This window comes from Macaca mulatta, chromosome 8, assembly GCF_049350105.2.
Source record: "Macaca mulatta isolate MMU2019108-1 chromosome 8, T2T-MMU8v2.0, whole genome shotgun sequence".
Taxonomy (NCBI): domain Eukaryota; kingdom Metazoa; phylum Chordata; class Mammalia; order Primates; family Cercopithecidae; genus Macaca; species Macaca mulatta.
Genome location: NC_133413.1, coordinates 100,219,567 through 100,232,079, shown reverse-complemented (window position 1 = coordinate 100,232,079; position 12,513 = coordinate 100,219,567). Strand labels below are relative to the sequence as shown.

At 35.5% G+C, this 12,513-nt stretch overlaps 1 protein-coding gene and 1 long non-coding RNA gene across 11 annotated transcripts in view; one reads left to right on the top strand and one right to left on the bottom strand.

Annotated features, from left to right (window-relative positions):
• Positions 1-9,370, top strand: part of LOC106999849 (uncharacterized) — a 136,715-nt gene extending 127,345 nt beyond the window's left edge. For 7 of the 8 annotated variants that reach the window (XR_013397328.1, XR_013397326.1, XR_013397327.1 and 4 more), the window contains 2 exons: positions 7,795-7,848; positions 9,218-9,370. This is a non-coding gene — a long non-coding RNA (uncharacterized LOC106999849). The remainder of the gene's footprint in view (positions 1-7,794; positions 7,849-9,217) is intronic. The other variant, XR_013397324.1, reaches the window with a different exon arrangement.
• RIPK2 (receptor interacting serine/threonine kinase 2) overlaps positions 1-12,513 on the bottom strand; it is a 37,380-nt gene that overhangs the window by 21,341 nt on the left and 3,526 nt on the right. For 2 of the 3 annotated variants that reach the window (XM_001084687.5, XM_015145673.3), the window contains exons 2-3: positions 10,269-10,422; positions 7,768-7,923 (exon numbers count right to left, since the gene is read on the bottom strand). In XM_001084687.5, coding sequence (XP_001084687.1) covers positions 7,768-7,923; positions 10,269-10,422 — 310 coding nt within the window. Of the gene's footprint in view, positions 1-7,767; positions 7,924-10,268; positions 10,423-10,591; positions 10,690-12,513 lie in introns of those variants that run through there. The other variant, XM_015145674.3, reaches the window with a different exon arrangement.

Here is a 12,513-nt window from a genome sequence, read left to right as displayed (position 1 = left end):
AGTCAACTATCTTTGTGTATATTCACTGTATTTAGATATCAAACCAGAGAAAATGTAATATATTTTAATATTTTATTTCTATATATTCCACCAACTTTTTACAAAATTAAATTCCATAGTACTGAGCCAAATAACTCTAGAAGCAATACATACTGACTTAAAGTTTAATATAACATTACAAATTTCAAAAGAGAAACTAATTTTTGAAAATTAAAGACATTTTTGGTCTGTTATTCTCAATGAGTGTGTACCTTGCACACCTTGTCATGACATATAGCTTGGTACCATGTGCTTTCTACATCACAGAACTGCCAATTCTACTCACGTCTCATGCAATTGTCACTGGTCATTGTTTACAATTCTGGTTTATACAGTTGTATTCATAATGCCCTAAAGGTAGCATTCTTAAATTACGAAATAAGCAAAATCTCAAAATTGTAAAGGTAATTATTATACAATTTTATGCTGATCACTAAATGAAGTTTTTCATAGAAACAGTATAATTGCATATAAAGCATATTTATGTCCAATACAATAGGTGTCTAAAGAATTATCAGTGACAATATTCTGTGCCTTTGATATGTCCTGTACAGTTTTGCTTCAATTGTAAATCTTGTGCACATATTATACAGTATCTTATAACTATTTAAAAGCTTCCTTATTTTTTACTTTATTTTTTAAAAATGTAAGACAAAATGTAAGAACAGAAATAATATTTAATTGACAAGGGAGTATGGGAAATCCTTAAAGACATTTAAATTCCTTAGAACATTTTACTGCATACTTTAGAATTCAGCAGAGTGAAATGGGCTCCATGCAGCACATCATTTGTTTCCATTGTTTACTTCCTATATTTTTTACTGATTTTAACAAAATACATAATTTTATTAGCATTTAGATGAATTTGAGACAAAAAAAAATTATGGCCTCCATCCCCAAAAAGGAGGGGTGGAATAAATGAATCTTCCATTCATTTGCTACAATAAAAGAGTAAATTTAAGAAAAAAAATAAAAATAATCAAGATTTAAAAAATTGAATTCACAGAAAAGGACCAAGTATACGCTATTGATGGATGAAAAAGAAAGTAGAGGTCATTATTACTTTGCTTTTGTTGTCTCTATCAAGAATAGTTTCTGGTCTGAGATGAAGAAAATGAAGTCTAAGGAAGTTGAAAAGTTATACAACTATATATTTCAAATTATTCAGATAATTTGCAAATACCTCCTCAGTGCTATTAGTGTTCTTTGTGGGACAAAATGAAGAGGTATTATAGGATATCAGAAAAGTGAATGCCAGTCTGATTTTTTAAAAAGGGGAAAAAATGTTGACTTTGCAAATCAACATTTGCAACCTATAGAAATATATGGAGTATTCTAAAGTATGCAACCTAGGAACCTAAGAATAAGTCTGACATATTTGTAGGAGCCTATCCTTAAACTCTGGTGTTTCAATCCTCCAACACTGCATGAAGTCTCTCTTTTTTAAGGGCCTTAATCTCATTTATAAAGGAGAAGCCCTAACAGCTTAATCACCTCTTAAAGGTCCCATCTGTTAATAGTATCACATTGCCAACATCTGAAGTTTAGAGGGGACACATTCAAATCACAGCATTCTGCCTGTGGCCCCCCTAAAATTCATGTCCTTCTTATATACAAAATACATTCGTTCCAGCCCAATAGCCCCCAAAAGTCTCAATTTGTTCTAGTATCAACTTCAAAGCCTAAGTCCAAAGTCTCTTCTAAACATCATATGGGTGAGATTCAAGGTGAAATTCATCCTGAGGCAAATTCCTTTCTAGCTGTGAGCCTGTGAAATCAAGTAAGTTATGTGCTTACAAAATAAAATGGTAGGGCAAGCATAGAATAGCTGTTCCCATTCCAGAAGGAAGAAACAGGAAAGAAAAAGGGAGTAACAGGTCCCAAGTCAGTCTAAAACACAACAGACCAAACAACACTGAATCTTAAGGCTTGAGGATAATCTTCTTTGACTCCATGTACTACTGTCTGGACACACTGGGGTGAGGTTGAACCCCAAGGCCTTGGGCAGCCCTGCCCCTATGGCTTTGCTAGATATAGTCCACGCTTCATTTCTTACATATTCAAGTCACATGCTTTGGTTTTCCCAGGCTGGTGCTGCACACCAGTGGCTCTACAGGTCTGAGGTTCTAGGGGTAGCCCTGTTACCATAGCTCCACTAAGCACTGCCTTATAGTGGGGAGTCTGTGAAGGATCCACCCTGAAGCAGATCTCTGCCTGGGCCCTGAGCTTTTCTGAGGCACTCTTTAAAATCTAGGTGGAGAAAGCCATGCCTCCACAGCTTTTGCACTTTGCATGCCTACAGAATTAGCACCACATGGTTGTCACCAAGGCATACTGCCCTCTGGAGCAGTGACATGAGCCACATCTGGATCTATGTGAACCACAACTGGAATAACCAAGGAACACACACTCTGGCCAGCCTTGAATATCTCTGAAATGCGTCTGGGGTCATTCTCCCATTGTCTTGATGAATAGCACCTATCTTCCCTCTATCCATGCTAATTTCTTTATCAACCAGTTACTTTGCCACACTCTTGTTTTTTCTCTCCTAAAAAGAATTTTTTATTCTTTACATGGTCAGTCTGAGAATTTTCCAAATCTTTACATTCTAATTCCCATTTGATTATAAATTTCACCTTTAAGTCATTTCTACTTCTTGCATTTTACTATAAGCAGTTAACAGATGCCACCCAGCATTCTGAACACTTCGTTGCTTAGAAATTTCTTCTGCCAAATATCTTAGTTCAATGTTAAGTTCTGTCTTCCACAAAGTCCCAGGACACAGACATCGTTCAGGTACGTTCTTAGCCACTTTACCACAAGGATGACCTGTCTTCCAGTTTCTAATACCATGTTCTTCCTTTCCATCTGAGACTGTTTGTCAGAATAGTCTTTACTGTCCATATGTCCAGCAAGATTCTCTTCATGACCACTCAAGTAATCTCTAAAAGAATGAAGGTTTCTCTACAGCCCTTCTCTTCACTTCAAAGCCCTCAATAGAATTGCCCTTAATGCTCCCTTCATGGCAATCTAGGCTTTCTCTGGCATCCATTTCAAAAATGATTTCAGCCTATATGTCATTATGCAGTTCCAAAGCTACCTCCACATTTTTAGATGGTTGTTATAGAAACTCCTTACTTTTATTGTACCAATTTCTGTCTTAGTCCTTTTGTGCTGCTATAACAGAATACCACAGACTGGGTGATTTATAAAGAAGATAAATTTGTTCTCACAGTTCTGGAGGCTGGGAGATTCAAGATCCAGCCACTGACATTTGGTCTGGTGGGCACCTGCTTGTGGCCTCCTCAAATGGCAGAAGGCAGAAAGGCAAGCTACCTGAAAGCTGCATGAAGCTTTTTTTTTTTTTTTAATCTCATTCAGGAGGGATGGAAAAGCCCTCCCTCATGGCCTAATTACCCCTTAAAGGCCTTACCTCTTCACTATCACATTGGCAACGTATAAATTTTGGAGGGGGGCACATTCAAACCATAGCACCTGGCTTAAAAATTTCAAAAAGTTTACAAAAAGGGGTATTTTATAAGTATATAGAAAATGAAAGGGCCAGCAAAAATTCTCAAAAAACAAATTATATCAGAACAGTAGTCAATTTCTGATCTTGGGTAATACAGCCCAAGTGCTTGGCACAATGCCCAGCACATAGTAGTTGCTTCATAAACATTCATTAAGTAAAGGAATAACCAATTTGGTTTCTTTTTTTTTTTTGAGATGGAGTCTCGCTCTGTCGCCTAGGCTGGAGTGCAGTGGCGTGATATCTGCTTACTGCAAGCTCCGCCTCCCGGGTTCATGCTATTCTCCTGCCTCAGCCTCCTGAGTAGCTGGGACTACAGGCACCCGCCACCACACCCGACTAATTCTTTTTGTATGTTTTAGTAGAGATGGGGTTTCACCGTGTTAGCCAGGATAGTCTCGATCTCCTGACCTCGTGATCCGCCCACCTCGGCCTCCCAAAGTACTGGGACTACAGGCATGAGCCACCGCTCCTGGCCTGGTTTCCTTTCTTGACAGTAGTAATACTGTCAAAGAGTAAATGTATAAATGGTTTGTATATTATAAAATATTTTAATGCACTTAAACATATTAGACTTCCAAGTTGGTAGGCCTATCTGGTAAATACAGAAGATCAGGAATTCGCACATTTGTTCATTCAGCAAATAATTATTGAATATTTCTTTATGGCATGTGCTGGCTATGTGGCAGGTAATGAAGTAGACTAAATTTCTGTCTTCATGGAGCATACATTCTAACCGGGGGAGATGGTCAATACATATATTTATAAAAAATATTATGTCAGATGGTGCAAAATATAATGGAGAAAGCATAAATCAAAGTAAAAGAATAGAGAGGAACTAGGCGGGTGGTGAGAGAAAGCCACTCTGAAAATGAGGATGGAGAAGATGACTGAGTAAGTCATGATAAGAGCTAAGAAAAGCAGTTAAGCAAAGACTTTCATAAAATTTTTAAGGACAGAACCAAGAAATATGGGCTGTATAATAGCACTTTCAGGAGTATTCCAGGCAAACTGAATGAGTCTTCTCCAAAAGCATGGATTAACAAAAGGACAGATATTGACCCAGATGAAAGTTCTTATGGCCATGTGATACAGCTCTGATTCGAGCTCTGTACTGGTTCATATTTAATCATGATTTAAAGATACAAAAAAATAGCTAATTAAATTTGAGCATCACACAAAACTTGGAGAGAAACGTAAAATCTTTGGATTACAGAAATAACATTTGTAAAGGTCTTAAGAGACTGAAGCAATTGCTCCAATTTAACAAGATAAAATTAGATCATATCTAGAAAGTATTCTGTAAAGTACATGATAAGAAGAGGTGGCTTAAGCAACAGTATGTGGGAAAAAGAACCTCTATGGGTTTTTTGTTGACACTAAGCCCAATTTGAACCATGTGATATGACTACCCCTGGAAAGCTGATGAATTATTAAGGAACTATTAAGTATTTAGGGCCAAGGAAATGACACTTTCACTAAATTCTACATTCATCAAACCATATCAAAAATAGTATTGTGTTCAGTGCTGACGATCAACATTTGAGAGAGATTTAAACAAACAGATGCATCTACACAGCACCAAGGATTAAAATCCATGTAATAAGAAAACAAACTGAAGGAACTAAGGTTATTTATCAGGGAGATGGATAAAATGCACTTTTATGTGAGGGGTTGGGAGACAGTTCATAGCTATCTTCAAATATTGAAAGGGCTGTCCTGTTGAAGTAACTAAATTGGATTTATTCTGTTTATCACAAAAAGTTGAAGTAGGATCAATGGGTGGAAGCACTCTAGGAAGGAATTTTGGTTGATCATTTAAGAAAATGTCACAATTATTCAATTAGGATGTTAAGACTCCCTGTTACAGGATAACTGTTTTGGGAGACAGGGATTGTTGCAGTGAGGGCTCAGAGAACTAGGTGTCCATTAAGGTACTTCTACTTGATGGTTCTATAATTGATGCAATAGATGAGTCTCTTTTTTTCTTAGCAATACTGAGGCAGCAGCTTGCTTCTCTCTCTCTTCCCCTACCACTTTCTTCTAGGGAGAGGAGTGTCTTCAATAAAACTTTTTCCCACTCATTTTTTCTCACATTTCTTGTTTTAATTTCCCTGTTGTTTCAACTTCTCTATTACTGATGTCTTTGAACGTTTTTTATATTTACAATAATTTTCTGATTACATGTTATTAAAAGAAGTATAGCAAAATGATATATAAAAATATGGTGAGTTACATTTAGTATTAATACTCAAAAACTACTTTTTATTTATATTCAGACAGATATAGAATAGCTGTGAAATCACAATAGCTAGTGTCTTCAGCACTTAAGTCCTGCATCTTACACAAAAATGAATTCAAGGTGGATCACAGATTACATATGTAACATAAAACTATAAAACGTATAGAAGATAACAAAAAAGAAAATCTTCAGTAAGTAGAACTTGGTGAAAAGTGCTTGGAGATGACAGCAAAAGCATGATCCATAAAAGAAAAAAAAATGAACTTCATCAAAATTAAAATTTTTGCTTTGTGAAAGTCCCTGTTAAAACGATGAAAAGATAAACTATAACTGGGAGAAAATATTTGCAAACTACATATCTGATGAACTACCACTGTAACATTATACAGAACTCTCAAAACTCAACAGTAAGAAAACCAAGGACTCCCTTTAGAAAATGAGTTTAAGACATCAAGAGACATTTCACTGAAAGCCACATATGGGTGGCAAATTAGCATATAAAAAGGTGTTCAATATCATTAGCAGTTAGGAAAATGCAAATTAATACAAGATGAGATATCACTATGCATCTATTAGAACAGCTAAATAGAAAACAATGATAATAACAAATGCTGGTAGGGATGCGGAATAGCTGGATCTCTCACACATTGCTGGTGGAATGTAAAATGGTACAGCCACTCTGGAAAATAGTTGGATACTTTCTTTAAAAACTAAACACACCGACTGGGCTCAGTGGCTCAAGGCTGCAATCCCAGCACTTTGGGAGGCCAAGACGGGTGGATCACGAGGTCAGGAGATTGAGACGATCTGGGCTAACACTGTGAAACCCTGTCTCTACTAAAAAAATACAAAAAACTAGCCAGGCGTGGTGGTGGGCGCCTGTAGTCCCAGCTACTCGAGAGGCTGAGGCAGGAGAATGGCATAAACCTGGAAGGCGGAGCTGGCAGTGAACTGAGATCCGGCCACTGCACTCCAGCCTGGGCGACAGAGCGAGACTCTGTATCAAAAAAAACAAAAAAACAAAAAAAACTAAACACACCCTTACCATATGACCCAGCATTTGTATTCTTGGGGCATTTATCACAGAGTAATGAAGACTTATGTTCACTCATAAACCTGTATAGCTTTGTTCACAGCAGCTCTGTAAATAATTACCCCAAACTGGAAAGAACCAAAATATTCCTGAATGGTTAACTGTGGTACATTTATACTGTGGAATACTATTTATCAATAAAAAACAACTATTGTTACAAGCACAACTTAGATGGATCTCAAGAGCATTATGTGATGTGAACAGATCCAATCTCAAAATATCACATACTATATGATTCCACTTATATAGCATTTTCAAAATGACAAAATTAAAGAGATGGAAAGCAGATTAGTGGTTGTTAGAGGTACAGATTGTGGTAGAGAGGAAGTGGGTGAGGTAGCATGAGTGGTATCTTTGTGGTGATGTTATGAGAAGTGCTGTACCTTGATTGTTGTGGTTACACAAATCTATACACGTGATAAAGTAATGGTACTATGTACATGCATTGTACTAATGTCAAATTCCTGGTCTTAAAATTATACTATAATTATGTTTGACATAACAATGTGGGAAACCAGGTGACGGATACATGAAACCTCTTTATTACCTTTGCATCTTCCTATAAACATATAATAATTTTAAAATAAAAAATAAAACAAAAAAGGTGATCTTGACAATTCAATGAAGAAACATAATGGCTTTGTATTTTATATCGTAATTCTATCTCTGTCTAGGAATAGCTTCCTAACTGCAGTAGTAAGAAGGAGAATAGAAGATAGAAATTAAGGGCTACGGAAATTACTATTCATTGGTCCCTAACTCTAAGGAGAGATATGAAACAGTCTAGGTCGAAGAAATAACTAAAAAGTATTTTTAAAACTATAAGGACAAGGAAACAGATAAACTTTTTAAAAAAGTAATTACCTTAACATGAAATTCATTGTCCAATAGGATATTCTGAGTCTTCAAGTCATGATGAAGTAAAGGAGGAGTCATATTGTGCAGGTAATTTACACCAAGGGCAATTTCATGCAGAATGCGAAATCTCAATGGCCAAGCAACATCAGGATATTCAGTTTTCTTCATATATATGTGAAAAGAAACAAAATAAAATTAGTCCAAATTTCACTACGTTTCACACTTAGAAGTTAAATATTCCATGAGGAAATACAGTATAAACTAAGGTTAAAACACATGCACATTTTTATAAAATAGCGTCAATTTGATAGGGTTTAACATTTACGTGTCTTACTTTCCTCACTTTCTAGAGAAAGTTATGATAACTTTATAGCACGAATACTTCCTTTTAGTTTATGTTGGTCATGCAACTACATGGTTTTGGGTCTTTCTTCAACTGACACAGATCTCAGTTATTTTGTGTCTATACATAGCCAAAGTCATATACTTACACCCACATCCACCTCTCCATTCTATGTCTTAATCAAGTAATTTGAACGCACACAAATACACACAAAATTACACACAATTTATTTCTAGTAAATACCAAGCCATTCATTCAAAATTTTTATTTTAATTTTATTAATATAAAATCAGACTTTATTATAATCACTGCATCAGTTATAAATTATGACCATATTTATTGACTAAGCACTAATTTATCATACATTTAATCATATAATTAATTTATCTGCATTCCAGCTTATAAAATTAGCCTTTTGATTTGTTTTTGTGGAAGGGGACAATCATTTTTGTTTCTAAAACTATACAGTATAGACACATTTAAAACATAACGTTTTATTTTTCATAGTACTCAACATCCATCTGAGCTTTCTTAAAATAAATGTTTTCTGAACACAAAAGTTAATGTAGCTTCCCAGGAGAATGAACATACTTCGGAAGACCAGGCAATTTGGGAAGATCAACAATGAATCACCAGGCACCATGCCACATTTTTCTAAATGCTATGAGGAAGACTGCTTCTACTGAAAGTACAAAACTGATCTTGAGAAGTTTTTCTGCAAATGCGTCAGCTTATAGTTCAGTGATCAATCTGGCAGGGGGAGTGGTTCAAAATATTTTAGATTGTTTATGATACATCTTGAGTTTTTTCAATGAATTTTGTAAGGTTGGGGGAGGGCACGTCAAGATAAATCCCACCCTAAATAATGCAATACAGGAAACCAAATGAAACACAAAAGACTAATGTGGAACATTACTTTCTCTGGTACACACAGAGCCCTGTCCCCTAGAGAAACTGAATCTTTTAATCTATAAAAAAGGTAACTTTTTCTGAAAATTACGCAGTTTAAAGCAGTTACCAGGCCTCTCTGCAGCATAATGTAATATGGAGGCTTGTGATCATGGAGACAAGGGAGAGAAGTGCTCACTGTATATTTTATGATTTTTTTTCCAGGAGTTAGCAGTCCCCTGGAGGAGGCTGTAGAATGTCCAGTGAGCTGCAAATTTGAGTGCCAGAGTATCTGCTGGGGTGTGGGAAGAAAATGTTAGATTTCTACTTATATTCATTTCTCAACAAAAATAAACGAGAAATTATGATTTATTAATATTTGTATCTTGGTTGCTGTGGTAGTTATACAAATCTTACAGACTGACACCAGTTACTTATTCCATCCTTGTTTCAAATGATCACAAGTCACGAATAGAATGTGATGTATTCTGAAACAGAGAGGAAGTTACTCTATGACTGACTGACAGTGGCACCCACTTTCCCTTGGCCACTTACAGGGCATTGTGTTACACTATCATTTAGGAGTATCCATTGATTGGATTTTATAGATTATTACAGTTTTAATTAGGCCAACCCTCACAAAATGGACCAAGTGGTTTAAAAAGATTTATTGAAACTACAGACTCATGATAATATTAATAATGAATACATATATTTTGAGAATGAGGACCCCTGAATTTGTTTACTCATGGGATTCACAAAGAGAAAGTGATTGGTACCTTGAGAAAAAAGGTAAATGGCTCATACCACTGTCTATTATTAGAAAAGCTAATGTATCTGGTATTCAGAGATAATTTATTAATATCTGGCCTGCTAATTCAGAACTTCATGAACTGGTATTCGTAACATTAAATTTGAATTTGAAATTGCTATTAATATAAAATAAAATATCACTTAACAGTGGATTTTACAGTGTGCAGAGTTTATCTTTTCCATTTCTACCCATGTAATATGCATATAAATACTAGAATTTGGTATAAATGTTAGGAATGGTAACTCAGGCAAAATAATCTAGAGTACAGGGCCTGAATCCACAGTGTTTTAATCAACACAAAAATGTCACAAAAGGTAAAATTTTATCCCTGTGATAGTTTTTCATTATTCGTTGATTCATCTATATACCCCGAAATAATCTGATCAAACATAAAATCAAAGTAAAATATAGTTTGAATAGTAAAAATGGCAATTATGGCCACTAAAAATGTGTAATACTTACCCTATGTAGGAGTTCATTTAATGATCCATTTGGCATGTATTCAGTAACTATTCCCAAAAATTCAGGCTCATTGCAAATTCCCAAAATTGGAAGAATGTAACTAAATCTAGCTTTGTGTAAAATTTCAGCTTCTCTTAAGACATCCTTTCTTTCACTAAGAGAAGAAAATGCATAATTACTTCAAGTAATACAAAATATACAATTATCATGCCTGTAAGATTAAGCCTGGATTTTTTTCATTAATTAACTATGTGACCTCAGGTAAATTATGCAACTTCTCTGCACCTTAGTTTCATCATATTTAAAACACAAATAATACCTACCCTATATATTCCACAAGTCTGTTTAGAGACCAAAATAACTTCTATAAGCCACTGACAGGTAAAAGTGCTAAACACAGGTTATTATTATTGTACTTTTCCTAGGAAAGGGAAAGAACATAGTATTAAATTAATAAAGTCTATCTAGGTTAGAATAATCGGTGCTTGAACTAATTACATAATTAAGTTTACACATACATTGTATTCAAATGAACATGTTTTATCAGAATATTATATTAAATTTTATGGTTGCATACCATATAAACATTTTCCAAATATCCCGAATATTAAAACATTTAAATGTTATAGATTTAATAGCTGCATAAAAGTCAATAATATTTATAAATTATATACCAGAACTCAGGAAAAGAACACTGAGAACAGGTAAATGCTTAATAATATTAATAGATTGCTGGGGTAACTGGCTCCCAGGTTCCTTTGCTTATGCATATGTAAAACAAATATATATTTAACTATTTTTTTTCTATTTTTCTTTGTCACCCAGGCTACAGTGCAGTGGTGTGATCACTGCTCACTACAGCCTCAAACTACTGGATTCAAGCCATCCTCCCACCTTAGCCTCCCCAGCAGCCAGCAAGCCCCACAGGCATGCAACCATGCCTATTTTTTTATTTTTTTATTTTTGTAGAGACAAGGTCTCACTATTTTGCTCAGGCTGGCCTCAAACTCCTGGGCTCAAGTGACTCTCCAGTTTCAGCCTCCCAAAGTGCTGGGATTACAGGTGTGAGCCACCTTGCCTGGCCACATTTAACTTTTATTATGGATAAAGAATGATGCTCAGCATTATGGAAAATATATAAATTAAAAAGATATAGTCTTTGCCTTTGAGTTGCCCAGAAATCTTTTAAGTAAAATAAAAATACAAGGCAGAAGGTAATAAATGCGACCAAAAGAGAAAAGAAAAGGAAGCTATTGGGAAATCAGAGAAAAGAGAGTACATTTGAGGTTAGGAGAGTCATTTACAGTCTTCAGAAAAGTAGGATTTTGATCCCAGATGTACCATAAGAATGAACAGAATTTAAACACTGGAGGGTATCTAAGACAAATGAGGCCTCCACTTGAGGAGGGGATGTGCTTTCTTTTTAACCTGTATAATGCCTAGCACTTGGAACAGTGCCCTGGACATAGTAATGTATCAGATGTTCAAATAGGTAGGTATCAAATGAATTCAAGGAAGTTAAAGGGAAGGCTAAATTTGGGAAATTGTGAATTGTTTAATGCAGATCAGGATATGTAATATAAAAGGAGTGAAGGTGAATAAGACAGGTTAGGGCCATTTCTCAGTCTTAAAGCCTGGTTAGGGTGGTGAAACTTCATTTAGCAGCCACTAAATTGTGACTGATGGTTTGTTTGATGCTTTTTTTTTTTTACATACAGAATACATGCTGGAAACTTTTTTTTTTTTTTTTTAACAGACCAGATCTTGCTGTGTTGCCCAGACTGGCCCTCCCTACTCTGCCTCTTGAGTAGCTGGGACTACAGGGGTGTGCCAACGTACCTGGTGTGACTGAAAGTTTTTGAGTCAGGGAATGACAGTAGAATAAAATTTTAAGATGATTAATTTGGCAACAAGATGTAGGATTAGTAGAAAGTGGTAGAGTTTGAAAGTCAGGTGTTAGGAGATTTTAATACCAGTTAAGACGTGAACTTAAAACTACAAAGGTAGCAGTGGAAATGCAAAGAAAAACACTAAGTGAATAGAATGCTCGGGTTGTGGTGACTGACTATAGGGGGTTAAACAAAAAATGAAAAGGAATGGGAGATGTCATTATTTTTTTTACCCTGGGTGACTGGATGTTGGCTGCAACAATGACAGAAATAGAAATGTTTCCAGGAGAAGCCTATTAGGTAAGTAATGATGGTAAGTTAGTTCTTACACCTCTCAAACTCTTAATGAATGGCTG